Source organism: Pongo pygmaeus, chromosome 18 (assembly GCF_028885625.2).
Source record: "Pongo pygmaeus isolate AG05252 chromosome 18, NHGRI_mPonPyg2-v2.0_pri, whole genome shotgun sequence".
Classification (NCBI taxonomy): Eukaryota; Metazoa; Chordata; class Mammalia; order Primates; family Hominidae; genus Pongo; species Pongo pygmaeus.
In genome coordinates, this window is record NC_072391.2 from 46884531 (window position 1) to 46911312 (window position 26782).

Consider the following 26782-nt stretch of genomic DNA (forward strand, 5'->3'; position numbering starts at 1 on the left):
GCTCCTTGTGCATTCATTAGCAATTCGTGTGTTTAAAAGCGTGTGTGTGTTCTACTTAAACTCCCTGCCACACCACCAGGGGCACCCACACTTGCCTTGGGGTACTGCATTTTTGCCTTCCCACCTTGGTCCACTCCCCTAGTTGTAGCCCTACTAGGCAGGGGGGCTTTGGGGAAGTTCTTGCTGCTCTCTCTGAACTCCCATTTCTCTGTGTGTATGAACGACATTAGACTGGACTTCCCCCAAGTCCCCACCCACCCTGGTGCCCTACAGGTCTACCTTGGTGACTCCAACCCCACAGCCCAGAGCTGGCCTAACAGGCAACGGCGCACTTCCCCCCAGCCCACCCTGTGCCCCGACTCCGGGCAGCCGGAGCCTTCTGAGGTGGCAGGACAGGCCACCAGGAGAGCAGTGACAGCCAAGCAGACACGTTCATACTCCAGGTATCCACTGCCCCAGCCTCGGATAACAGCAGCACCCCGATCATGCCCTGAGGAACCGCCCCTAACCCTAACCTCAATGTGCCACCAGTCAAAATGCCCTGCCCTCCCCTGGGCCATGGCCCAGGCTCATGCTTAGATCTGCCCAGGGATTGATCCTCAAACAGAGCCTCACAGGAGACACGGGAGGTGACGAACTCCTGCCCCATGGCAGTTCCCGGAAGAGAACATCCATTCCCTCTCGCTCCCGCATCTCCAGAGCTGCCCCAAGGCCTCCATCTCTCAGTGCATTCACACTGTTGGCTCCCCCTTGGCCTCCTGTTAAAGTCTCTTTCGGCTTAAGTTGTCCGGAGTTGGCGTCTGTCACCTGCACCACTGAACCCTGCTGGACAGGAAACCAGCACAGTGGCCGAGACAGCAGCTGAGACCATGGGGATGGTCCTGCCATTGCAGCTGACTCAGAAGCCACCCAGGAAAAGCCAAAAGCTCTTTGGACAGGGGCCAGGGGTCCACATCTGCCCCCCAACTCCTATAAATGCCTTGGAGAACCAGGAGGCCCCAGGTGGGCTCCTGCAGAAGAAGCTGGAGAAAGAAAACAAACAGCTCCTTCCTCAAGGACATTACCAGGATTTGTCGAACTCCCACTTCTTACTTCTGGAAAGCCCAGAGGACGCAGGAAGTGACAGTTTCAGGGAACGCGGGAGGTCGAAGGCTGTGGGCTGCCAGGGTCCAAGAGCCAGGCCCTGAGGAGCCAGGGCTTCGGAGACAGAAGGCCCTGGGTCAAGGCTGCAAGCCCAGCCCTCAGCAGCAGGGGGGCTCCAAACGGGGCCTGTAATACTGAACCTTTTCAGGCATCACCTGTAAAATGGACATGATTCATCTGCCTTCCCGTGGGCTCTGGGGGGTGGGGGGATGACAACCCCGACATGTCCTGTGCCCAGGATAGACTGCACCTACCCTTTCCAACAATGGGGCAGGATCGGAGGGCAAGCAGGACAGGGGTGGGCTGTGCCAGGATAAACTGCACCTGCCTTTTCCAACAATGGGACAGGATCGGAGGGCAAGCAGGACAGGCATGGGCTCTGCCTTCTCAGGTGAGCAACTGAGGCTCAGACAGGAAACACGCTTGTTCCTGAGAAGTACAAAATTACTCCAATCCTCCAAGGTCCTCCTGAACAACCTAATCAATTGGTTTGCTATAAGATTTGTTGCAGAAAAGTTTTGCAAGCCACTATTGTCCAAAAAAAACAATTTAATCCACAACGAGTTTACAGCTCAACAGGCCTAGCACTCCATTTCTCTACCTCATTCAAACCCAGGAGCATGACCCAAAACAGGGCTCTGATAGGGGTGAACCTGGCATGTGAGCAGGGAGCCAGGAGGAGGTGTCATCCCCCACCCTGGGAGCATGGATGGCCAGCAAGACGGAGGCGACAGGAGGCGGTCGGGTCTCTTCTGAAGCAGCCCTGGAGCACTGGCCATCTCAACTCTGCAGCGGCATCTCTCCTGACCTCCTCTTTCCCACACGTGTGTCCTAGAATGCCACCTCCCAAGCCACCTCGGGGAGGGCAGCCTGCAGGTTAGGGCCTCAGGGTCTGGGATGAAACCAACCAGGCCCAAAGCGGGGCTCGGCCGCTCATCAGCTGTGTGAACTTCAGCAAGTTACTCAGACTCTCAGAACTTGAGTTTATCAGTAAAATGGGTCAAAGAGGGCCTACCTTAGTGGGAGAATAGGCTGCTCAGTGAATTTGGCCATTCTTATTAATAACACTATTATTATCCCTTTCCTGCCCTGATACCCCCAGCCACTCCACCAAAACGAACCAAAAAAAGCAGCCCCCTAAGCAGCAGCTGCACAAAGATCTTTATACGAGGTCAGGACAGGAAGTTATCTGGGAGTTCCCTAACTTTCCATGAGAAATCTAAGGCACAGACCTAATTCACAAGGGAAGTGGGGGGCCTGGCACCTGCTTCTGCTTCATCAGGCACAGTGGGAAACTGCCAACTCAGTCTAGTGCCCCACTGGACAGATGGGGAAGCTGAGGCACAGGGAAGTGGTATGACAGGTGCCAACTCACACAGCAAACAGGAGGCAGGGCTGGTCCAGGAGTTCCAGGCAGACTCTGGCAGGGCAGCACTGCCCAGCTCTTTTAACCCTCGGAGTACTGGCAACCTTGAGGCCTCCAGGGCCAGCCAGGTAACATTAAAGGGTAAGGAGGGCTTGATGCACACAACAGGGAGTCACAGGTACGAGGAATAGAGCACGCGGGCTTGGGTATAAGCAGGCAGTGCCAGCCCGTCCTCACTGTACGGGAACTTGATCTCCTGATTGCTCTGAAGAACAGCTAGAAATCTGGATTTTTGTGCACACTTTCCTGAATTTTAAGTGTTACATTCTAATTCCAAACAAAAATACATATATATATTTTTGAGACAAAGTCTCACTCTGTTGCCCAGGCTGGAGTGCAGTGGTACAATCTCAGCTCACCGCAGGCCTCACCTCCCAGGCTCAGGCAATTCTCCTGCCTCAGCCTCCTGGGTAGCTGGAATTACAAGCTCCCGCCACTACACCGGGCTAATTTTTGTGGAGGCAGGATTTCACCATGTTGGCCAGGCTGGTCTTGAACTCCTGGGCTCCCGCGATCCACCTGCTTTGGCTTCCCAAAGTGCTGGGATTGCAGGTGTAAGCCACTGTGCCTAGCCAAAAACAAATTTCAATCCTGAGCAGCCAAGAAAACAAAATGATCCTGACGCTGGATGCGCTCCTCGGGTTCCCAGACAGCAACCTTCCCCCAGGATTTCAAAGTAGGTCCTGAGTATTTTTGTTTGTTGTTTTGTCATTGAGCTAAAATGACATGAGAGGTGCTTGGAAAGTATTTTTCCCTATAAAGCAATGTCTTGCCCAGGTGACTAAAATTCCACCATTAGCTACTAATTCCTTTTAGTCACAGTGCTCTCCTTGGATATTCTTTTAAAAAGAAGATTCAGGCAGGATGCAGTGGTTCATGCCTGTAATCCCAACATTTTGGAAGACCGAGGAAGGAGGATTGCCTGAGCCCAGGAGTTGCCAGCCTAAGCAACATAGTGAGGCCCCATCTCTACTAAAAATTTAAAAATTAGCCAGGCATGGTGGCATGCACCTGTAGTCCCAGCTACTGGGGAGGCTGAGATGGGAGGATTGCTTGAGCCTGGGAGGTTGAGGCTGCAGTGAGCTATAATCATGCCACTGCACTCCAGCCTGGGTGACAGAGCGAGACCTTGTCTCAAAAAAAAGGAAGATTCCAAAGCGTTTATTGTAAATGTCTTAGTCTAGAGGAGAGACCTAAGCAATGCTTCAGTCCTGGAAAAACAAAGTAATAATAATAACAATAACAGTAGCAATAACTAACCTATACTGAGCAATCAGTATTCTCAAGGCACCATTCCAAGTACTGAGGACACAGTTGACTGCAAAGGCTTTTGAGAGGGTGAAGAAAAGCATGTGTCTATTTTAGATAAGAAGCTGCTAATATCTCCCCAAAATACCACTCCCAAGGCTGAGATCAGACACTTGGTGTCTTTCCAGCAGAGAAGCATCGCCACATTTGCCATCTCGAAATAAGTCTGGCATCTTCCATGGACAAAACTTTTGGCTGCCAAATAGCTGGGGCACGCCTGAGGCTCTCGCCACCTGACGTCCTGGAGGGAGGGCCTTGCACAGAGTCCTAGCAGCGGAGAGGGGAGAGCAGGGGGAGGCAGGGGAAAGTTTACCTCGACACTTTTCCCTAAAATGCTGATCTTAGGTCTAGACAACAGAAAAGATGCTGCTAAAATTACTATGAAGTCTTTCCCCAAAAGGCATTTGGTTACATCTGATTTTAACATGCACTTGCAGAAGTCCACTCTCTGGGTCCATCCTGGGCTTCCAGATGAGGGTCTGGAAAGGGCCCCTGAGATTATAAACCCAATAAAAGAGACGCAGAGGCCTGGGGAGGACATTCCAGGAAGGAAATGCAGAGCAGCAACAGGAACACAGGTCCCATCAGACCAGGGTGCGGGTCACAGAGCCACACAGACCGCCTGATACCGCCTTAGCCTGACTGAGGACAGCTGGGGAGAGTGGTGCTGGGCAGGAGGTGCTCAGGCAGAGCTGAGACCCTGAAGGTAGGAGAAATGGGGACAGTGCAGTTAGAGAACAAAGAAAACTCAGTAAGAAACAAGACCACCATGTCACTTATCCCAGGATTTGTGTTGTGCACATGCGTGCTTTGTCCATGCAGTTTGAGTCCATCCATCTTTTGACCCTACTAGATAAGTGCATGGCAAGGTGTGGTTAGCTCCGTTTTATCAATGAAGAGAATACGAGGCCCAGAGAGGTTAAGACACCATTTCAGGATCGCACAGCTGCAGTACCAGGCCTCCTACCCGCCAGTTCACAAATGCTCCATCTCTTCGCTCCAACATTCTGACCTTTTTTGAGTTCATCAGCTGTGCCAAGCCCTCCCCACTGCTGGGCGTGGTGAGCTGTGTTCCATCACCACCAAAGGCCCAGCCAGAGCCAGGCCTGCCATGGTCACCTCGCTACTCATGTCTCAGTCACAGCTCATCAGTCCTTTTTCTCAGAAGGCTTCTAATCTAATTCCCCTACTCCTTGATGCACCGCCCCCCAGAATGGATCGCATGATAGCATCACACCCACACCTACCTTTCCTAGAGCAAGGCCATATAAAAATACCTGGAGGGATTGCTGAAACTCAGATGCCTGGGCTCCCACAGAGATTCTGACTCAGCAGAGCCTGGATAGGTAGGACCTGGGGATCTGCATTGCTACCAAGTTCCCAGGTGAGGCTGACTCCATGCTGTCCAATACAGTCTCTACTACCCTCATGTGAGTATTTAAATAAAAATTAACCAAAAGTAAATCAAACTGGGCATGGTGGTGCATACCTATAGTCCCAGCTACTCAGGAGGCTGAGGCAGCAGGATCGCTGGAGCCCAGGAGTTCAAGTCTATAGTGTGCTGTGACTGCACCTGTGTATAGACACTGCACTCCAGCCTGGGCAACACAGAGAGACCCCATATCTAAAAATAAATAAAAAAGAGCTGGGTGCAGTGGCTGTCACCTGTAATCCCAGCTACTCTGGAGGCTGATGTGGGAGGATCCCTTGAGGCTAAGGTTCAAGACAATATAGAGAGATCCCATCTCTTAAAAAATAAAAATAAATTAGCTGACAGTGATGGTGAACGCCTATAGTCACAGCTACTCCAGAAGCTGAGATGAGAGGATCACTTGAGCCCAGGAGTTCAAAACTACAATGAGCTGTAACCATGCCACTGTACTCCAGCTTGGGCAACAGGGCAAGACCCTGTCTCTAAAAAAATTAATAATAATAAATAAATCTTGTTAAAATAAATGTTTAAATGTTTTTAATTAAATCAAATTTAAAATGGCAGCTCTGGCGGGGCGCGGTGGCTCATGCCTGTAATCCCAGCACTTTGGGAGGCTGAGGCAGGTGGATCACGAGGTCAAGAGATCGAGACCATCCTGGCCAAATGGTGAAACCCCATCTCTACTAAAAATACAAAAAAGTTAGCCAGGCGTGGTAGCGGGTGCCTGTAGTCCCAGCTACTCGGGAGGCTGAGGCAGGAGAATGGCGTAAACCCAGGAGGCGGAGCTTGCAGTGAGCCGAGATCGCGCCACTGCACTCCAGCCTGGGTGACAGAGTGAGACTCCATCTCAAAAAACAAACAAAAAAAAAAATGGCAGTTCCTCAGTCCCACTAGCCAGGTTTCAAACGCTCAAAACCCGTATGTGGCTGACGGCTACCATATTGGACAGTACAGATATAGAACATTTCCATCTTTGCCAAAAGGTCTATTGGACAGCACTGGTCTAGACTCTAGAGCACACGTTACTGTTAGTAATCACAGGCTCATCCACGAGTATCTTTTTTTTTTGAGATAGAATCTCACTCTGTCACCCAGGCTGGAGTGCAGTGATGTGATCTCGGCTCACTGCAACCTCCGCCTCCTAGGTTCAAGCGATTCTCCCTGCCTCAGCCTCCCAGGTAGCTGGGATTACAGGCACCTGCCACTTTGCCTGGCTAATTTTTGTATTTTTAGTAGAGACAGTGTTTCACCATGTTGGCCGGGCTGGTCTCAAACTCCTGACCTCAGGTGATCTGCCCGCCTTGGCCTCCCAAAGTGCTGGATTACAGGAATGAGCCCATCCATGAGTATCTGATTACAGATGGTCCCTGACTTAAAATGTTTAGACATACAATGGTTCAACCTCACAATGGTATGAAAGCAATACACATTTAGTAGAAACTGTACTTCAGTACAGTACTCAATAAATTACATGAGCTATCTTCCCTTTATTATAAAATAGGCTTTGTGTTAGTTTGCCCAACTGTAGGCTAATGTAAGTGTTCCAAGTATGTTAAGATAAGCTGGCTAAGCCCTGATGTTTGTAGGTTAGGAGTATTATTAAAGGTATATTTGTTGAATAGGTGGATGGACGGATGGATGGATGGATGGATGGATGGATGGATGGATGGATGGACAGACGGACGGACGGACAGACAGACAGATGAATGGAAGGATGGACAGTGAGCTGAATGGCAAGAACTCCGAAAGGGGCAGAGACTCCCAGTGGCCTAACTCCTCTTGAAGGCAGACCCCCTACCTCCCTTGATTGTCCTGCTAGAGCATGAACCCTCTGCTTAATCCCACAGCTGCTGCCCCAAAATATGAGCAGCAGAGGAATATCCGCTAGGCCTTGGATAACCATGTCCTGCTTAACCAAGAGGAAGCTCTGTTGGAAAAGAAAGTCAATTCTAAAATGCCTTTACTATTTTCAGTTCTTGGATACCTAGCAAACAAGAGCTGACAATCTGACTTTAATAGCTCCAGTTCTGAGTGTCTTAAAGACATTTCTTTCCAACTAAGTAACCCAAATAAATTTAGCTACATTTTTTTAATAAGGAGAAATAATTAAAGAACAGATGGTGTTGCTTACTTTGAAATTTTTGCTCTAAAATAGATTTTGTGTGCACCTTGGTTGGAGTTCAGCTCTCCCCCTCCCCCTTGCATTCGTGTGTCAGGAAAGGAGATCAGTTCGCTAATTACCTGGCTGTCTTTTCCCTACAAGATCCCAATTTAAGAATCTCGTTTCATTCTAAGAAAATTAATTCAAAATGCCAAATAATTTAAAAATGTATTAAGATTCCCCTTAGACTAGAAAGCAAAAAGGAGCTTTCATTTGTCTGTTAAAAATCACCTTGGGTAGTAGATTGAAGTTTAGCTCTTAAGACTTGATCCCCACAATTGGGCTTTTGGCAAAAGCTATGGGTTCCATATGTCCACAAAATGTTTCATTTAAAATATATGTGCTTTTAAATTGGTCTCTGACCATTTCTATGCCACAGTCTCTAACTGCTCCACACATTTTCCCAACCCTTGGAGCCTTGTTCGCCTCGGAAGCTAGACTCTTTTATTTGCATTGGAGGTAACCTATTTCCAGCATGCCAAAACCTGTTCACTTTCAAAGCCACTTTTGGAGATTTTATAGCCTGAAATGGAATAAAATTTAAATTTAATAAAATTTGAGACCTAAACAAGAAAAAAAAGAAAAACTGAACGGGTTTAAAAGCCAGCTACCCAGACACGGAGGAAAATATTCTGAGAAAACCCCACAGGGCGGTGGGGCGGGGGCAGGGGCGGGGGGCGGTGGGGAGCCAGACCATGGTTAGCCTGCCAAATGTCATCTGGGGCTGGCTTTAGAAGAGAACCAGAGCTGGGGATGCAATGCAATTATTTAAATCCAGAAAGAAAAATGTTTGCTCCCAAATTTGTCAGCAGATGTTTGCCTCTGATTCTTCCCATTTCCAACTGATTCCATGCAATCTTAAGTGGAGGAAGCTTCAGGCCCAGAAGAACGCACAGGACAAGAGTCCCACACCTGGGCTCGAGGTGTGGTCTGCAAAGTGAAAAGTCCTGCTCTGTGACCAGACGAACCGAGGGTCTCACTCTAAGGCCTTCAGGGGTGGCAAAGCACATTTTTCTTTAAACCACAGGTTGTAACAAGAAGGGATTTCTCTCTTCCTTTGTTTCTCCCTGTCTCTGCCTTTGTCCCTGGCTGGCAGCCCCCTCCTCTGCCCCTGCCACTCTCTTTTTCCCTCCCCCTGTGTGTGCGAAGGCCAAGCCTGGCTGTCACTCAGGCTCTTCTGTGGGCCCAGGGAAGGAGGCCACATGGGGCTCCCCAGGCCTCAGGGTATTTATTACCACCCCCAACAGCCCAGTCCCTCTGCAGCCTCCAAGGCTGTGCTCAAAGGCAGTGAGGTCTGCTGTGCACACCCATGAAAGGGCCTCTGGGGGATGCATTCAATGCCTCCATTTGGGTTTTCCTCTCTCTCCTAGAGATGGTTCAATCACTTCCACATCTCCTACCCTACTTGAGGAAAGAGCTGGGAAAGCCGAAGATGAGTAAGAACAAACACTCCAGCAGTCCCTGGTTGGCTGGTGAATTCCAATAGCACGTGGGCAGCATCTCCTGATACAGGAGACCACGGGAGTATTTGGGCTGAAATGACAACCCGTTTGTCTAAGTCACCCCGCAGGAATTTTTTTTTTTTTCTGAAACGGAGTCTCTCTCTGTTGCCCAGGCTGGAGTGCAGTGGCGTGATTTCAGCTTGCTGTGACCTCCGCCTCCCAGGTTCAAGTGATTCTCATGCCTCAGCCTCCCAAGTAGCTGGGATTACAGGTGCCCGCCACCACGCCTGGCTAATTTTTGTGTTTTTAGTAGAGACAGGGAGTCACCATGTTGGCCAGGCTGGTCTCGAACTCCTGACCTCAGGCGATCCACTGCCTCGGCCTCCCAAAATGTTGGGATTACAGGCGTGAGCCACCACGTCCGGCCCCCTGCAGGAATTTTTAAATCCAAGTTAGATGGGGTCAAGATGATGTTGCTCCTTCATCCTCCCCAGGCAAGGCCCCTAGCTGAGTCAGAAGGGATGAGACCCATATTGTCCAAGAGAACTAAGCTCTAGTTCGAGCTCCTTCTGTCTGCCTACTTCCCTTGCCCCACCCCTCAGCCCAAGGCCTCCCCTGCTCACCCCTCTTCTTATGCATCCATGTCTTTCTTCTTTTACAGGGTAAAATCCGTCCTTCTCCAGGAAGTTTTCCTGGGGGAATAAATACAGAATTTCTTATTGCAGGCTAGTAAGCATGTGCAATCTCCTGGTGAAATACTACTTGTATGCCCATTTGACAGATGAGCAAACTGAGGCTCAGACTACTTAATGACTTGCCCAGATAGTCATCTATGCAGCCAGGATTTAACTGCTTTTCCAGATACACAGGTGAATTTTCAAAGTCTCTGGATGGTTGATCCCCTGCCTTGAGCAAGGCCCTTCCCTGGAGTGTGGCCCAGAGGTCAGGATAGGAGGCCCTAAGGCATACTCACTTTCACATCAGACCACCCTGGTGACTAGTGACTCTGGGCAAAACAGAGAGGCCCGAGTGGGGGACAAGGCCTGTGACTGACCTTGAACTTAAGAAGCTCCAAGCTCTCACCAGCATTGCTAATGGGCCAGGAGTAACCTGAGCCAGCCTTTGGATGGAAACTCAAGCCATTATGCCTGGCTGGCCTGCCGGCCGGCTGGCATCACTACCTGGACAGAAGCCTCACTTCTCCATTTCACGGGGCTTCTGTTCAGAGCAATCTTTTCTCTTGCAACAACAAAACAGCTCCCATTTATCAAGCACTGACTAAGTGCCAGACACTCTGCTAAGCACTTTACACACATTATCTTGTTTAATCTTCACAGCTGTGCAGAAAAAAACGAGTGTTAATGCTGCATCACAGGCAAGGAAACTGAGGCTCAGAGAGGATAAGGAAGTTGCTCAAGGGCACACGGCTAGCTGGTAAGCTCAAAGCTGGTGTCTGAACAGGCCTGTGTTCCTAACCAGAGTCCTATGCCGCCCTTGGAAGGAGATTCTTGCTTGAGATTATGGATAATTTGTTTTAATATTTTTTCAAAATGCTCTGCAACATTCCAAAGGGGAAAGAAAAAAGTTATAACTTGTTGGGGGAAGAAAAAGGAGGAGAAGGAGGCAGGGGAGACAGTGAGAGGAAGGTTGAGTAATCTGTGAAGTTACCATGATATCTGGTGGGAAAACACACACACATACATACACACTTGCACATGTACACGCACCAATAGGCTTCATCTGCCATGTATCTGGGATTTTGTGTTAAAGGGGCCGGGCACAGTGACTGACACCTGTAATCCCATGGGAAGACAGAGGTAGGAGGATCACTTGAGCTCAGGAGTCCGAGACCAGCCTGGGCAATATAGTGAGACCTCTCTACAAAAAAAATAAAAATTTGGTACACACCTGTAGTCCTAAGCTGCTCAGGAGGCTGTGGGAAGATCGCTTGAGCCCAGAAAGTGGAGGTTACAGTGAGCCATATAATGCTACAGCACTCCAGCCTCGATGACAGAGTGATAACGTCTCAAAAAAAATTTTTTTTTAATCCAAAAGGGTAATTTTTCTCATCTAGGACTTAGATTATTAGTGTCAAAACTGGAGGGGGAGGGGGAATGTCCCAAAATAAATTATTCCCTATCATGCTTCTAAGCTACCCAAGAGACTTCTAAGCCCACAGCCAGGCATTGCATCTCCAGCCAGACACTGCACACGCTTCCTCAGAGTCTTCCCAGCAGTCCCAAAGGCAGAGATTAGAGCCCCCCTGTCACAGGTAGAGACCCTGAGCCTCACAGAGAGTAAGGTACAGGCCCATGGTTCCTCAGCTGACAAGAGACAGAGCTAGGTTTTGAACCCAGGTCAGCCTGCTTCCAAAGCACTTCCGCCCTGCTTCCAACTTCCAATCGTGCCAATCCCCAGTTGGGGGTGGGGGAGGTGTGCTGTTGCTAAGCAGTCTTGGGCCAGGAGAGAGAGCTACAGAGATGCTACACAGAGCCTGAGTGGCAGGAGAGTGGCACTCAAATCCTCAGCTCTGGCCAGATTTCAGGAAGGCAGGAGCACTGGGTGGGGAGCCAGGAGACCTGGGCACCACCAGAGCTCCAAGATAAACTTGGGCGAGGCACTTCCCATCTCCAAGCCTTTCTAAGCCTCAGATGCCATTTTCCTGCAGAACAGGAGCTTTTCTGGGTCTCACTCCCAGAAGGAAACCTGACCCCTTGCTTTCCCTTCCTGGACCCCGCCTCTCCACCAAATGCCACGCTGCGCTGCCCAGAAAAGGACGAGATTCCAGGGTGCCCCGTAAGCAGAGGCCCTGAGAATCCAACGGGCGGGCACCTCCACCCACCAGCAGCTGCCCTCCTCTCTGATGCAAAAGAAACTCGTGGGCTGGTTTTTAAGACTCAAAATAAAGTTTAAATATTATGTGGAAATTACTAAACAAATCAAATCACTGTTAAGTAGATGTCACAGGCTTCCTCTAGACAATACGTTTAATGAAGATTATTGTCCTCCTGGTTATAGTTTTAGATTTGCATTTTATTATCAGAGAACCACTTATGCATTACTCCAGGATTTTCATTAGGTAAATAAATTTTTATGTGGATTTCATTATATTCCCTTGGCTGAAATCCTGATCACTTAACAGCAAGAATGCTGCTCCGACATCCTGTGTGTCAATCAGGATGTAACTGTTTCCTTTGGTTGTTGAAAATTACTTTTTAAAAAATCTGGTGTTGATGGCAAAAGGAAGAGAGATAGGGTCAGAACTCTGGGTAGATTTCGTGTCCAGTTCTTTCACTGAAACATACACACACCCTAAAAAGAAATTTTCTATTTAAAAATAACACATGTAATTTTACATACATGGGATATATAAGCTCCCACTCTCTCTTTCTCTCCATACATATATACAATATATACTATTTTTTTCCTGGTGTCACTTTGGCCTCTCAGATGTAAACTGACACAATGGCACCGGGTCTAACAGGACTGATGTGCAGGCCAGTACCAGAGAAATAAAGTTGAAAGAAACAAGTTTGGAAGAAGCAGGAAGGAAGGCAGTGGGGGAGACATTCCTGGAAACGCAGCCATCAGCAAGAAAAAAAAAAAATCTTTTCTAAGAAGTCTAATATGAAGCAATTAAGCTAATTGGAATCTAGATTGTAGTGGGTGCCTCCGGAAACTTGAGACCAGGGGACTCTCTTGCTGGAAAATCACACCTCAATATCAATGAGCGAGGGAGTGAATGAACGAAGCGGTCAGAAACAGACCATAACATCCAGATCTCATCCATCCAGCCCCCTAAGACGCAGGCGGTTCCAGGCCCTTTCCTAGGGACCAACAAGGTTTCAGAAGAATTTACTAATAACAAAATCTTTTGCTTATTGAAAAGGGCTGGCCAGGTGTGATGGCTCACGCCTATAATCCCATTACTTTCGGAGGCCAAGACAGGTGGATCTCTTGACCCCAGGAGTTCGAGACCAGCCTAGGCAACATAGTGAAACCTCCATCTCTACAAAAAATACAAAAATTAGCCAGGTGTGGTGGCATGCACCTGTAGTCCCAGCTCCTCAAGAGGCTGAGGCCAGAGGACTGCTTGAGCCTGGGAGGTCGAGGCTTCAGTGAGCGGACATTGTACCACTGCACTCCAGCCTGAGTGAAAGAGCAAGACCCTGTCTCAAAAAATAAAAAAGAAAGGGCTGTGACATGCCAGGGATGGGCTTTGATGTGCATTATTACATCCATCTCTGGTCAATCCAGCCCAGAGGACTCAAAGAGAACCTTCCAAGATGCCTTCCTTAAGAGCAAATGAGAGAGGCAAAGCTCTCAATATGGCCGGGGCACGCAGCAGCAGGGGCTACCCAATATGCAGTTAAGGGGAAGGGGAACAAGTCAGGCTGGATTGCTTCATGGCATCTTCAACCTTAACTCCTGCCCAGAGCCAGGACTCTGATGTTGAGGTCCCAGTCCCTAACCACCTGTGTGACTAGGGGAAGGTCATTACCCTCCCTGACTCTGTTCCTTGCCTATGATAATAAGAATAACAGCACCAACCTCATAGAGTTGCTGTGAGAATCGAAAGAACTGAATAGGGACTGCTTATGTCTAGTGCCTGGGACGCAGGAAGGAATCAATACATGTTCACCATTACAGGGAATGTTTTCTACACAAAACTATCAGCCTGAAAGTGAGTCACTTTCCGACAGTCCTTTCCAGCTGTTGATGACTTACCAAAACTACCTGGACTCCAATTCCAAGTTCTTTAAGGACGCAACAAAACCTCCTTAATCTTCGATCCCAAAATTAGTCACCTGTGTACTCAAGTAGGGGTTTGACTAAGCATTTCTCTCTGACCTTTGAAAAGGCCACTGGGGAAGAAAGCAAAGGGAGATGATAAAATGAGGATGCCTGAAAGGAGGGTCCCCGGTGCAACAGTGGTCCTCTTCAGGGGGACATTCTGGAGGGTTTGATTTTCTTCTCTATAGTTTTGTGTAGTATTCTTATCTGCTGCAATTGAGCAAGTATTGCAACATTTTAAGGACTTTACCATTCTGTGAAGGAAAAGATATTAAAAAATATAATTTCCAAGCAGCTCAGAAACATCTTCCGCATAAAATAAAAGAGATACATCTCCCTGCCCAGGTCAGCCATCTGACCTCATCACCCACTTCTCCCGATCACCTGCTCGCTCCAGCCTCCAGCCACAGAGCAGGCCCCTGCCTCATCCCTCCTCAAACACGCCAGACAGTCTTCACCAGTTCCCCCACCCCTCATCCTTCCTTGTCTTCCTGAGCCCTTGTCTCTAACAAACTGTATACATTTCACTTCCTTGTCTGGTTACCAACAACAACAAGCAGAACATAGCTCCAGGAGGGCAGGGGTTTGGATGTTTCTCACTGTGGCAGCAAGAGCCCTACCTAGTCTGGGACATGACAGACGCTCAGTAATACTTGATTGGATGGAAGAATGAATGAGTGAACAGCTAACTTTTTTTTTTTTTTTTTGAGTTGGGGTCTCATTCTGTCTCCCAGGCTGGAGTGTAGCGGCTCAATCACAGTTCACTGAAGCCTTGAACTCCTGGGCTCCGGCAATTCTCTCACCTCAGCCTCTCGAGTAGCTGGGACTACAGGCACGTGCCACCATGCCAGGCTAATTTTTGCATTTTTACTTTTTGTAGCAATAGGGTCTGTGTTGCCTGGGCTGGTCTCACACTTCAGGCTTCAAACAATCCTACGGCCTCAGCCTCCAGAGAAATTGTTATGTTGCCTTTTTTTTTCAGTGGGGGTAGAGAAAGAGCTATTCCATTCTTTTTCTGGGGGTAGAATATCCCCTAACCCTGGGATTACAGGCGTGAGCCACCATGCGCTGTCTGAATGATTAACTTGAAATCATTCTTACGCATTTATTAAAGCAGCCCCAAGAATCTCTTTTTACACACTTTCTTAGTGACCCCAGTACGAACTGCTAAAAGAACTTCTTGGAAGTACAAGTGCAAGCCATTTCGTTGACTCTTCTCCGATTCAGACTTTTCACGAAATTCAGAGTGGCCTCCTGCCCAAAGAGCACCACGAGATGGCCCATCTCCAGGGTCCTGACCCCACATTCCAAATTCAGGCATTTTTCTTGAAGAGCATTTATCACTCAATCAAGCCACCCACCCTGCCAACCCTGAATAACACCACTTACAGGAGGCTCGGTCATCACTGCTTAGAATCTCACTTGTCCTCAAATATCTCCTGTTTATCTTGGTAACAGTCTACATGAATAGTCCGTTTGTTGGAAGAACATAATATTTTCCTTGGCTTTTAGGCAACAGTCTGGCAAATGAGCATTTCCCAATGTAACTTGTGATGGCTTTATGCGAGCAGTTAATTAGAATTACACAGACATGTTTATAGAAGTTTAAATGAAGCATAGTTCAAGTTTGTGAAAATATATGTAATTACTCACACCGACACTTCCCACTGAAAAAGAAAAGGCAACATAACATAAGCAAGTTCCGTAAAAGCAACAGCAGGGGTCTAGAAAAGACTCCGCCAGCTTAAACAGCTCCATTTTGAGGGACTTGGGGAGACTGAGCCCTGTTGGGGAACCCACAGACCCACCATCAAATGCTTTGCTCATTAGACTCACACTGCAGCCAACAAATTCCCCAAAGAGCCCCGGGGTGGGCGCCATGCTCCAGGCAAGTCTTGTGTGGATCCATGTACATACACTCCAGTCCCGCCCACGCACATGCAGAAAGGCCATAATTTGTCCCACAACCAGCTATGGAGGAGAGGTCTGGAGACCCAGGGAGGCTCTTTCTCTACCCCCAGGGAGAGTGAACAGTATTTTTGGCAGCCTGAGGACTCAAATTAGGGAGGCTTCATGGCAGGCTGGCCTGTGGCCTTCAAGACCCTTCCTAGCCTGGTTCCACTCGCCTCCTGGTCTGATCCCTGCTCCCCCTGGGCCCTCATTCACCCTCCAATGTTGCCAACCCAGCCAGAGCAAGCCGTTTTCTCCTCTATCCCCAGTCCCACACCAACAATGCAGCAGCACCCATATCATGTGGCTGTCCCCAGACCCATGTCATCTGAGCCCTGGGGATGGTCAAGCTGGCTATTCCAGGCAGTTACTCAGATTGCTTGTTAAACTTGAAGGAACCACAGCCAACTCTTTCCACCTCTGTGTTGTGTAGAATGACCAACTGGCTCCCAGATCAGCCTTACAATCTGGCATTGGCAATCCTCACAACGGAACTGGTTTCCCAGGAGTGGGCTGGACTGGATACCCCTGAAATGGAAGGATCCCACTATCTCATGGACAGAGGGAGTCCCCAGCAGTGTAAACGAGCCCTCCTTCTTTGAGCCCGAGAGTTGGAGGTGGCAGTGAGCTATGATCACACCACTGCATTCCAGCCTGAGTGACAAAGTGACACCCTGTCTCTAAATAAAAATGTAAAAATAAAAACTGTCCTGGAGCAAAGTGACCAAACCTATGCAGAAAGGGACAGATCCAGATGTCCAGACCAGCATCCATGTTGCCCCCTGGCTTCAGTGGGCACCTACCAGCCAGGAAGGCGGCTGAACTGTGTCCAGACTCCCTTCCTCAGCCCACTCCACTGCACAGGCTCGCCACTGCATGCCCTACCTCCAGATGTGGATTTTTTCACAGAAGTGGCCCTTGGAGAAGCCCTGCGGGCAATCCCAACACTGTCAAGAGAAGTCAGGTCCATGGGCTCATGGAGAAGTTCTTGTTCTTCCTCAAAAAACAAGAAGAAATGTGGGGGCTCCAGTGGAGAGGAGGACAGAAACAGGAAAAAAGAGACAGGAATTCAGGTAAGATGGGGGACCAGCGGCTCCTTCATTCAGTCAATATCTCCTAAATGCCAACTACATGCCAGGCACTGTGAATCCCTTCTCCATCCCACTAACCCTTTCTCCTGAAGCCTAGGGACACAGGAGTGGGCAAGTCAAACCTGGCCCCTGTGCGGGGACAGCTAAGCGGCCACTGAGGAAGGAACTGTAAACAAGTGAATACATCAATAAATTCCTACTGAAAACAACATGACATTAAAAAGAGCAAGAGGGAGACAGTAACAGCAGCGGGCCCACTTTGGGAGAAGGGTCAGGAAAGGCCGCGCAGAAGAGGTGACATTGAACCTGAGTCCAGAAGAAGGAGAAGGAGCCAGGCAGGCTAGTACAGAGGAAGAGTCTCAGTCACAGGGAAAGCCATGCAGAGGAAGGAACGGCACAGTCCTAGGACATGAGTTGAGGCCAGGGGACTGATGAGATGTGAGGGAGAGCTCCCATGACATGAGGGAGATGCTCCGGAACCTTGCATGGGAAGAGACAGCTCACACAAGCTCCCCCAGACAGTGCTGGATGCTGCCCAGCAGCCTTTCCCCCTCCTTCTTTCTTGCTGGCCTAATTCAAATTTTGCTCGAACATCCCCAGATTCACTAACTCCAAAGGGAGCTCCATATGTTGGCCTGAGATTGGTGCAGGATGTTCAAGGGATGCCGTTGTCAACACAGTGAGATACAAGGGAGGGAACATGGGGACATTTAGGAGAGGTATCCTTCCCCTAAAGACAGGCCTGTGTCAGGGAGCTTCTCTCTCCTGGTCTTCGGACACTGATGTGTAGTGGGGTGATGTCCAGCACCACAGCAGCCATTTCTTCATCATGAGGAGACAAATCCCAGGGCACCAGCCAATGAGTTGAGCAGGACAGAGCATAAAGACAGAAGGCAGCTGGGTCTCTGCTGACAGTACTGAGCTGCTCAGCTAAGTTCTCTGCAGCCACACTCCTCCACACTTCTCACCCTAGGAGATCTCACAGCCCCTTATTGCTTGAGCTTTTCTGAACTTGGATTGCATGCCTTGCAGCTCAAAGCATCCCAGGTGATACAATCCTGTGTCAGCCAGCCAGTTCCACCAAATTTGAATTTCTGACCTGACTGCTTGCTCTTCCTCTTTCCAGAAGACCCTGTAGGTTTCTCTGCACTGCTCCCTGCCAAGAGGAGCCCCAACTATCAGAGATGCAACCCTCTCCCCAGGGGAATTTCACAACCTCAGGGTGTGAGGGGGAACACCTGGCCAGAGCCAGAGCAGTGACATGGTCAAAGTACATCTCATGAAGACTGAGGCGGGGGAGAAGAGGAGAAAGCGTAATGCTTAATGACATCACCCAGAAATAAAGAGTTAAAGAAACCTCAAAGCGCCTGAGTCCATGTTCTACAGTGAAATCTTTCTTTGTTCATTTTATCTTTGTAAATCTCTCTTTACTTATTTTATCTTTGCCTTCAAGAACCCTAGGAGATGGGTTCATTTGCCCTATTTTATAATTGGAGAAACAAATCATATAGGGTCAGGTTTAAGAGGGCAGATCAAATCCCAGTATCTCCAATTATTTATCAGGTTTGTGACCTCGGGCAGCTGTATGACCTTGGGCTGCAGAGCCTCAGTTTCCTCACCTATAAAGCGGAACTAATATAACTATTAGCTGGAGCTGCCGTGAGAACAGCATGAGACCACCATACAGGGCACGAAACTCCCAGTGACTTCCCAAGGCAGTCCAAGATGAAGGCCTGGAAGCACACAGGGATCAACAGGAGCTGTTCTCCCAGGGGACACCTGGGACACCAAGACTACAGGGCAGAGCGCTGCACAGTGAAGAAATTATCGATAAAGTTCGAGCACGGTGGCTCACGCCTGTAATCCCAGCACTTTGGTAGGCCAGGGCAGGCAGATCATCTGAAGTCAGGAGTTCCAGATGAGCCTGGCCAACATGGCGAAACCCCGTCACTATTAAAAAAAAAGTACAAAAAAAATTAGCCAGGCATGGTGGGGCGTGCCTCTAGTCCAAGCTACTGGGGAGGCGGAGGCAGGAGAATCACTTGAACCAAGGAGGCGGAGGTTGCAGTAAGCACTCCAGCCTGGGTGACAGAACGAGACTATCTCAAAAAAAAAAAAGGAAGGTGTCAGTATTTATCAGTTTCACCTGCCTTCTTTGTTGCTTCTGACTTTTCCTCCTCTAAAGTGGAGGCTCCACAAAGGCACCAAATATCCGAGGGCCCTGGCCACCAAGGCTGGGTCATCTGGGGTGTGGGGCAGGCATCATTCCTCAGCTAGAAATCCAACCCCAGCCCTGACGCTTTGTCAAACCATTCCCTTAATGGACAGGTATTATTCTGGGCCCACTTAACTCCAGTAGATTCCAAAATCGGGCCAAGCCAGCTGACCGAGCTGGGCGGCGATGCTGCCTGAGTCTGAAAAACAGATTCTGAGCTCATGAAACGCCTGTCTTCTGGGGCAGCAGGCTCCAGAGAGATCTGCTGAGGAAAAGGCCAGGAATGTTCTGAGCAAAGAGAAGCTCCTGGGAATAAGGGTGTGACCTCGCAAAGTGACTCCCTGTCCATATCTCCACCCCCAGCCAATATGGACATCAGGAGAGCTTGAACTCACAGCCACTGGGGGCAAAGCCAGAAGGCCCAGGAAGAGCTCCTCAAATAGGCGCTCCTCAAATAGGCGCTCCTCAAATAGGCAGGGCCTGAGTGGGGCAAGAGAGGGAAGGGTACAGCCAAAAGATGCAGGAGCAGTTATGACAGGTCAGAACAGAGCACCCGAGGGGCCAGGTGAATCGCTGACTTCAAGCCTACAGGGCACATGGTGAACAGAGAGGACCCACTGCAAGCAGGACCCTAAATTCCCCAGGGGCCAGACAGGGACATCAATGGGTGACTTCAGCCAAGGTCTGGACTGTGATGGACAGAAGAGACATGCCGACCTACAGAAGCAGTCACCACCCCCAGCCCCAGGATGGTAGCCAAGCCTGAAACGGGGACGTTGAAGTCCCAGATCTACCCATTGCTTAGGAGACAGAAGCAAGAACTCCAATTTTTTTCTGTGACATCTCCAGATCTCTCAGTGTTGATTTCTTTCTTTCAAACACAGCGCAAGCCAATCAAAACACATCTGTGAGCAACACTCAGCCTCGAGCCTCCAGTTTGCAGCCTTCATCTAAAAGGCTGGAAGGACAACATAAAGGAGTGGGCGCTCAGGTGAGCAACCCTCCTCCTCGCCCAGCCCTGCCAGGCCTGGCCCCTCATGGGACCCTGATTGGAACCGGGGTCCACGCACAAGCTTGGGGAGGTTTATCCGCTTTCACAAGCTCCGCCCAGCAGGTAACACCCAGAGCCCAGGACTCCAGCCAGGGAAACACCGCTCCGCAGAGAAAACCCTCAGCACTTGGCTCTTCCTGGAGCCTGAATATCCTCCCCAAACAGGATGGATTTACGTGCGAGAGCAAAGGCCTACGCATGCGCCCAGCTCCAGACCCCGGTATTTATACAGTTTCATAAACTGCAAGCGATTATTTTGTTTCCTAAGAACAATCACTATGCAAATGAAACCTCCAGCTAATACAAACAGGGCTGTTAAATTCACTTGCCAATGTTTATGAAAAGAAACTCAGCCTGGCCCTAACCAAGCTCGCTAAGAAAATGTTTAATCACAAGACACATTTGAGTGAGGAAATTAGGCAAATAAGAAAAGATGTCCTGACTTCACTCCCAGAGCCCCCTCCCACCTCCCACCCCCTCCTTTATTCGGCAAGACAATGATGGTGAAATGAAAAGGTTCCCAGAGGACGGACAGATGTCAAGGCTTAAGAAGGAAAAGACAGAAAATGCAGAGATTAGGGAAGCACTGGTTCCCAAATTTCAACAGCCCCCTCAGGACCTTTCCACTGTATATGTTATATTTGTTTTTCAGGGATTTCGTGGGAAGGGAGGAGAGGAGCATGTGCAGGGGTGCAGCAGGGCTGGGTGGGCAGGGAGGGCAGGGAGGGCAGGCAGAAACTCCAGGCCGCTCCTGGATCCTGGCTCTTGCACTTGGCTCCTGTACTCGGTCAGGCCACTGGACCACAGAACTGGAACTCAGGATGGAGCGAGTTCCCAGCTGGGGCGGGCAGCGGCCTTGGCTTCCCACAGCCTGTCACAGGGCAGGGGGCAGGCTTGGGGACCCAGCCAACACCCAAGCAGGACAGAGTGAAGATCCCAAGTCCTCAGTGGGCTGGGCGGTTGTCCCTGAAGAGTTAACAGCCCCAGGGTCAGGATCGATTGGAGGATGTGAGGGCGAAGAAAAATCATCTCATCAGTCTTGCCTGGGCTTAAGGCCCTGCAGTTCCACCACATACAGCCTACATAACCTCAAACAAGTGACTTCCTCTCTCGGTGCCTCAGTTGCCTCATCTTGAAAATACAGATTGAGACAGCATGAACACAGTGCTTTGACAATACAAAGAGACGCTAAACGTAAACAGTCAGCAGTCCTGGGAACACAGGCATGTTTGATGGAGGTTAGCTATCTGCTCCAAGTCCCTCAATGCACAGATGAGGCCCAGAGAGGTTTTGGTGGAGTTCCCCAAGTCACACAGATCAACAGCAGACAAAGGATTTGACCCCGGCTCCAGCCTCTCCAGCAGAGATTTAGGGGAAGAATGGGTGGAGGCCAGGGCTGGGCCCTGCCCTGCGTCCCCTCTGGGAAGTGCACTAGCCAAGGAGGCGGTGGTAGGAGGGACCTCTGGAGCCACTGCTCCCTGGGGTTGGGGGAAATCGGAGCCTGGTCCTGGCAGGGCTTCCCAGGGGCCCGGGCAGGGGCAGCTGTCCAGAACTGTCTGTCCACGGAGGGGGCAGGGAGGCTGCCACTCGGAGCACGCTGTGTGCCAGTCCCTGGGGCCAGGCCGGCTCAGCCTGCAGGCTCCATCCAGAGCCCGCCCCAGGGGATGCTGGGGGAGAGCGCCAGGATCAGAGCCGCCGGCTGTGCGCTCCCCTCCCCCAGCAACAGGGGACTAAAGTGGGTCAAGGAGGAAGGAGGGGCCCAGGAGGGCTGGGGGAGGGGCCAAGGAGCTTGAGAAGGCACCCAGGGGGAGGGGACCAGGGGAAGATGCCTGGAAAAGCAAAACCATGTGTGCAGTGCGCCTTGGGGGGCCAGGGCTGAGCGGCAGAGGGGCTGCTGAGGCCTTCAGGGGAGTCTCCAAATCACCTCCGGATTAACACCAGGGGAGCTGAGCCTTGGCTCTTGCCCCAGAAAGTCAGTGCTTCGCTTTCTCCCACCCCCTGGCCTTGGGGGGACTCCCTCTTCTCTGAGGCCCTCAGCCTCTTCCAGAGCCCCCACACCCCATGGGCCCCCAGCCAAGGGGTCTGTGAGGAGCACTTTCAATCGGTGCTGGCCCCCTGGCTCAGCCTTGGCCTCGGGCCCAGCTGTCCAACCGGGAGGTGGGGTCTAAGGAGGGTGGAGAGAAGAATACAGCCAACCCCATCCTGGGCCCAGACTCAGCAGGACTGTGGTGGTGCCAGGCCAAGTCAGGCCTCATCACCGGGAAGAAGGGTGAGCATGGGCCCCACGTCCCTGCAGAGGCATTCCTGGGGGGCCTGGTGCAAAATAAAAGGGAGGAAGGCAGGAAATGGTGAACAGCGATGCCCCCTAGCCAGGAGGGGAAGCCAGGCTCCAGGCCCCAGGCCCCTCAGAGACAGGGCTGGGGGCCCACAGTCTGCTCCGGGGAGACGCGGGCCAGTGGGCAGCCTCCACCCCTGGCTGGGCCTGACCCAATCATCAGCTTCTCTCCCAGCTCCCCCACCCGGCATGGCCCAAAAAAAAGGGATGCAACCACCCAAGCAACTCGATATGGTCCAGAAACCTCCAGGGTCCCCAGGTTCCAGGAAGCCTGCATAGGAGGTGGTGGAGGGCAGAGGATGCAGAGGGTCCGGTGCCTGGGAGTGAGGTTTCAACAGGGAGGGGAAGAGGAGCTGCTGCTCCCGGGTGTTAGTGCCAGTTGACAGACAGCTGGGAAAATGGGGCCCAGGAGGGGCACACACCCACAGGTTCCAACTTAAGCCCCAGGGAAAATGCTGATGGGAAGAAGAGGCAGGCTTCCAGGCCAGGTCCTGGGCCCAAGGAGCCGTTTGGGTGGAGACAGAGAGAGGCCCAGAGGACAGGGCCCTGTTTTGAATCCCTCAGCAAGGCTACCTACCCCGACAATCACAGCTAAGATTTCTAGCTGAGCCAACTGGACTCCTGGGGCCTTGTGGGGAAAACACAGTAGAAATGAGGACCCCCCAGCCTAAATACCCTAAATGCAGCAAACACTTCCCACTTCGCACCTAGCAGAACAGAGGTGCTGGCCTAGCTGTGCCCGGCCTTGGACCTTGCCGGGTGTGCAGTTCCCAAAAAATCAGGAAGCAAGTACAGCCCTGCCCACCACCTGTCTCAAATGTCCCAGGACTTGGCCTGGCACATCCTCCACCTCCAACCTGTCCAAGCTACTTCTCTCCCAAGTGAGCCTCAGGAGCAGGCCCAGTGGGGGAGGGGGTTGGCATGGGGGGGAAGGGGGACTTAGTCACCAGCTGGGTCCCAGGGGGATCGAGGTGTTTACGGTCTGCCTCCAGGAGCTCTGGGAGAAGATTCCAGCATGGCGCTGGCTCACCAGGTGTGAAGACAGTGACCCTGGCAGTTACTCAGGCAGGCACCAGGCATGGGGCAGCCTCATTGTGACATGTGACCTTGGACCTCAGGCTGACCTTCAAAGCTGCCTCACCCACAGGATGGTGAACATAATGGTACCAACCTCACAGGGCTGCGGAGGGGATTCATGAGAACACGTGCAGGAAGCCCTCAGAGAGCCCTGGACCCACAATCACCTCAGTAAATACTCCCCATGAACGCCCTTATCCCCTCCTGACGCTCCCTCTCCCCCACCGAACCTCTCTCCACAAGAGCAGGCTTGGAACTCTCCTACTAGTAAGAAGGCAGGACAGGATACAAAGAGAGGTCTGGGGCCAGGCCCAACCTTGTCCAACACGTCCCAGTAGGAAAATGAGCTCAGACCCTGGGAACCCAGGACAGGCCTCTACATTCCCCTGGGAGAGCCTGAGCAATGGGTATTTTGAGCCAACAGATACAGGAAATTCAAAATAAAGCCCATTCAGATTCCCAATTCAAAGTGGACTGTGGACGCCGGGACACATGGGAGCAGCTGTTTCCTCACTGGCCTGGTTTGATGTCTGGGGGATGGGGGCAGCTCAGTGTGGAAAGCCAGGCTGAGGGACGTGGGTGACAGTGATGGAGCATCCCCCTCCACCTCCCACCCCAGTAATGTACAGAGGGGGCCCTGGCAAGCTGAGGCCTGGGGGTCAGGGTCCCTGTCCATGGGATATGGAGACCTTGGAAAGGAGCAGCCTGCCTGCCAGCTGGACACAGGCCCTGCTACACGTGGCTGTGTGAGCCAGGGCAAGGCTGTGTGCGTCTCTGAACCTCCTTTCCTCAACTGGCAAATGAAGAGGGACAACCCCTCCCCAGACCCCCACAACTTGGAGGTGCCTGTGAGAGCCTCTGGAACCACACAGTGCACAGAGGTTGTGCAAACCTTAGGGGTCATTTAAGCACAAGGCCCCGGTGGCTTTCCCTGGGGACTCCCCAGAAAGAACCATGCACCATGCTGTGTGCATGCATCAACAGGCCATCTGCAATGCCACTCCAACCCAGCCATCTCTCCCAGCACCCGACCCTGCCTCTTCCTTCATCCCTGCTCCAGCCCTTCCAGGAGAGCCTGCCAGCACTTGCCCCTGCCCCTCCAGACAGTCACACTCAAAACTCTCCCAGATTTTGTCCCATCATGTCCTCATGGACAGAGACTATGGCCTCTTCTTCTCCCTCCTTCCCCACATGGGGCGAGCCCAAGGCAGGCAGAGGCAGCCCTAGTGAATGAGTTCAGAGCCAGAGGAGACTAGCCACTGTCCTCTGCAGTTCCCTCTCATCTTCCTACACCAGCGGTCACGTCACTTCCTCTGCAGTGCCCTCCCGGGAGGACCTTGTCCAAGTCAGATAAGCCAGAGCGGTCTCTCAATGAACAATTACAAGCCGGGGAGCTGCTCACTCTTTATTGTCTGTCTTGCTACTAAGCCGTAAGCTCCCTGAAGGCAAGGACCCAGCACTAGCATTTGGCCCATCACAAACTCAGAACTACCCATCCAGTGAATGAATGAAGTCAAGAAGGATCCATCCAGAGAAGGAATTTTAAGTGGCAAACCCAGAATCATGACTCAGATCTGTGTGCCAATCTTCATCTGTAATTTATTGGATACGTGCTGATGCACTGGAAGCTGCACCCCTGGGGCCAGGCCTCCAGCCCACCACGCAGGCCTGGGCACCTTGCAGGGACTGAGCACGGGTCTGGGGCCAGGTCTGCGGCCGGAGTGCCTCCGTTCAAATCTTGCCCTAGCAGTGGGGCACTGGGCCATTTATTTTACTTCCCCGTGCCTCGGTTTCCTCCTCTGTAAAATGGGGATACACATCACGTACCTATTTCACAGGGGTGCTGTGAACCTTGAATGAATCAACGAATGTTAAGTGCTCAGAACAGTCCTCAGTACCTGGGAAGTGCGCTCAGCGGCATTACGTGTATGAGGATGTACCAGGGAATGGCCCTTCGGCTGTCACCCGCCTTCCCCCAGCCCCACCCCAAAGCGGAGGCCCGATCGGGGCTCCAGTGCCCCAGGGCTCCCGAGGCGCACATCTGGCTGGCGGGCCCGCAGCCCACCCACGGGCGGCACCAGCTGTGGGCCCGACGCCGCCGTCCCCAGAGCTGGGCCTGGGACCCGGAGTCCTGAGGGCGCCAGACTCCGAGGGGCGGGCGGCCGGGGGGCGGCCCGCGGCGCAGAACAAGCCAGGCCCCACCCGGGCCGCGTGAGCGAGCTGCGCAGCCTGCGCCTTCCCAGCCGGCCCCCCGCCGCGGCCGCTTTGTGCCCGAACCTGGCCCTGAGTGACTGCGCCGCAGCCATGGAGCCCTCCCGCGCGGGAGGCGGCCCAGCGCGTTCCCAATGCCGCCACCTCAAAGGGGTCCAGGGGCTGCCCCCGCGGGCCGGGCAGACAAGGGCCCGGGAGGGGCCGCGTTCCCAAGCGTCGGCCGGACTCCCCTCGGGTAGCTGGGCGGGAAGAGCCCCGAGGCCCACTCCCCTGCTTTTCCCCGCCTCTTCCCAGCCATCCCCCCTTCCCCGCCTCCTCCCCAACTGCCACCCCACCCTGGATTTCTTCCTCCTCTCCGACCCTTGACCCCTTCCCCTCCCCCGCGGTTTCTCCGTCCCCTCCCCTCATCCCAGGACCCAGATCCTACAAGGCAACTCCGCAATCGGACTCCAGGAGGACCTTGGAGGGTTCAGATCCCACCTCCCGTCCTGGAAATCTCGGCCCCCACACCCAGACACTTCCTCCCACCCCACAAGCCTCAGGCCACAGCCCTGGCTTGGAGAAGGGCTAGATGCCTTGGAGAGGGGCCGGCCTCTGAGGTAACGGGCTGTGGGAGCCTCCTGGCCCCATGTGCCCATCTGTCAGATGGGGGTGGGAACGTGGTCCATTGCCAGACACAGGGAGCAGTGGCCGGCACAGGCAGGAGTTCTGCCGGGTGGCGCTCACAGCAGGCAGGCCCAGGGAGGCCCATCCCCTGAGCCCTCCCAGTCACCTGTGCATTGAGAGGCCTGCATGTCTGCGGCAGAGGAGCGGGACATGACACTGAGGTCCCCAGGGCAAGACTGGGACCCTGAAGCGGCTTCTGCCCAGAAACAGCCCCAGGGAACTGACTCGCGGCCCCAGGGAAGCTTCCAGAGAGAACAGAGCCGGGCCCCACCCAGCCTGCTGGCTGGAGCTGCAGCCTGCACCTTCCCAGCCGGCCCGCCGCCCTCCCAGGGTGAGGAGACAGAGGCTCAGAGAAGGACCCCCACCTGCCACAACCTCCCAGCCTCCCAAAGCATCAACCACAAAGACCTCCAGGCCCCCAGCTCCCCTCATGAAGCAGCCCCCTTCACCGTCTGGGATCCAGCATCACCTCCAGGATGG

At 52.0% G+C, this 26782-nt stretch overlaps 1 protein-coding gene across 6 annotated transcripts in view; it reads right to left on the reverse strand.

Moving 5' to 3' along the window:
• The window catches only part of ZNF423 (zinc finger protein 423), a 367959-nt gene that overhangs the window by 324983 nt on the left and 16194 nt on the right, over positions 1-26782 (reverse strand). The window contains exons 1-2 of one of the 6 annotated variants that reach the window (XM_054454365.2): positions 23296-23334; positions 9536-9604 (exon numbers count right to left, since the gene is read on the reverse strand). The exons of 3 other annotated variants lie outside the window; for them this stretch is intronic. In XM_054454365.2, coding sequence (XP_054310340.1) covers positions 9536-9551 — 16 coding nt within the window. In that variant the 5' untranslated portion in view covers positions 9552-9604; positions 23296-23334. Of the gene's footprint in view, positions 1-9535; positions 9605-23295; positions 23335-26782 lie in introns of those variants that run through there. 2 more of the 6 variants (XM_063655021.1, XM_063655024.1) reach the window with 2 other exon arrangements.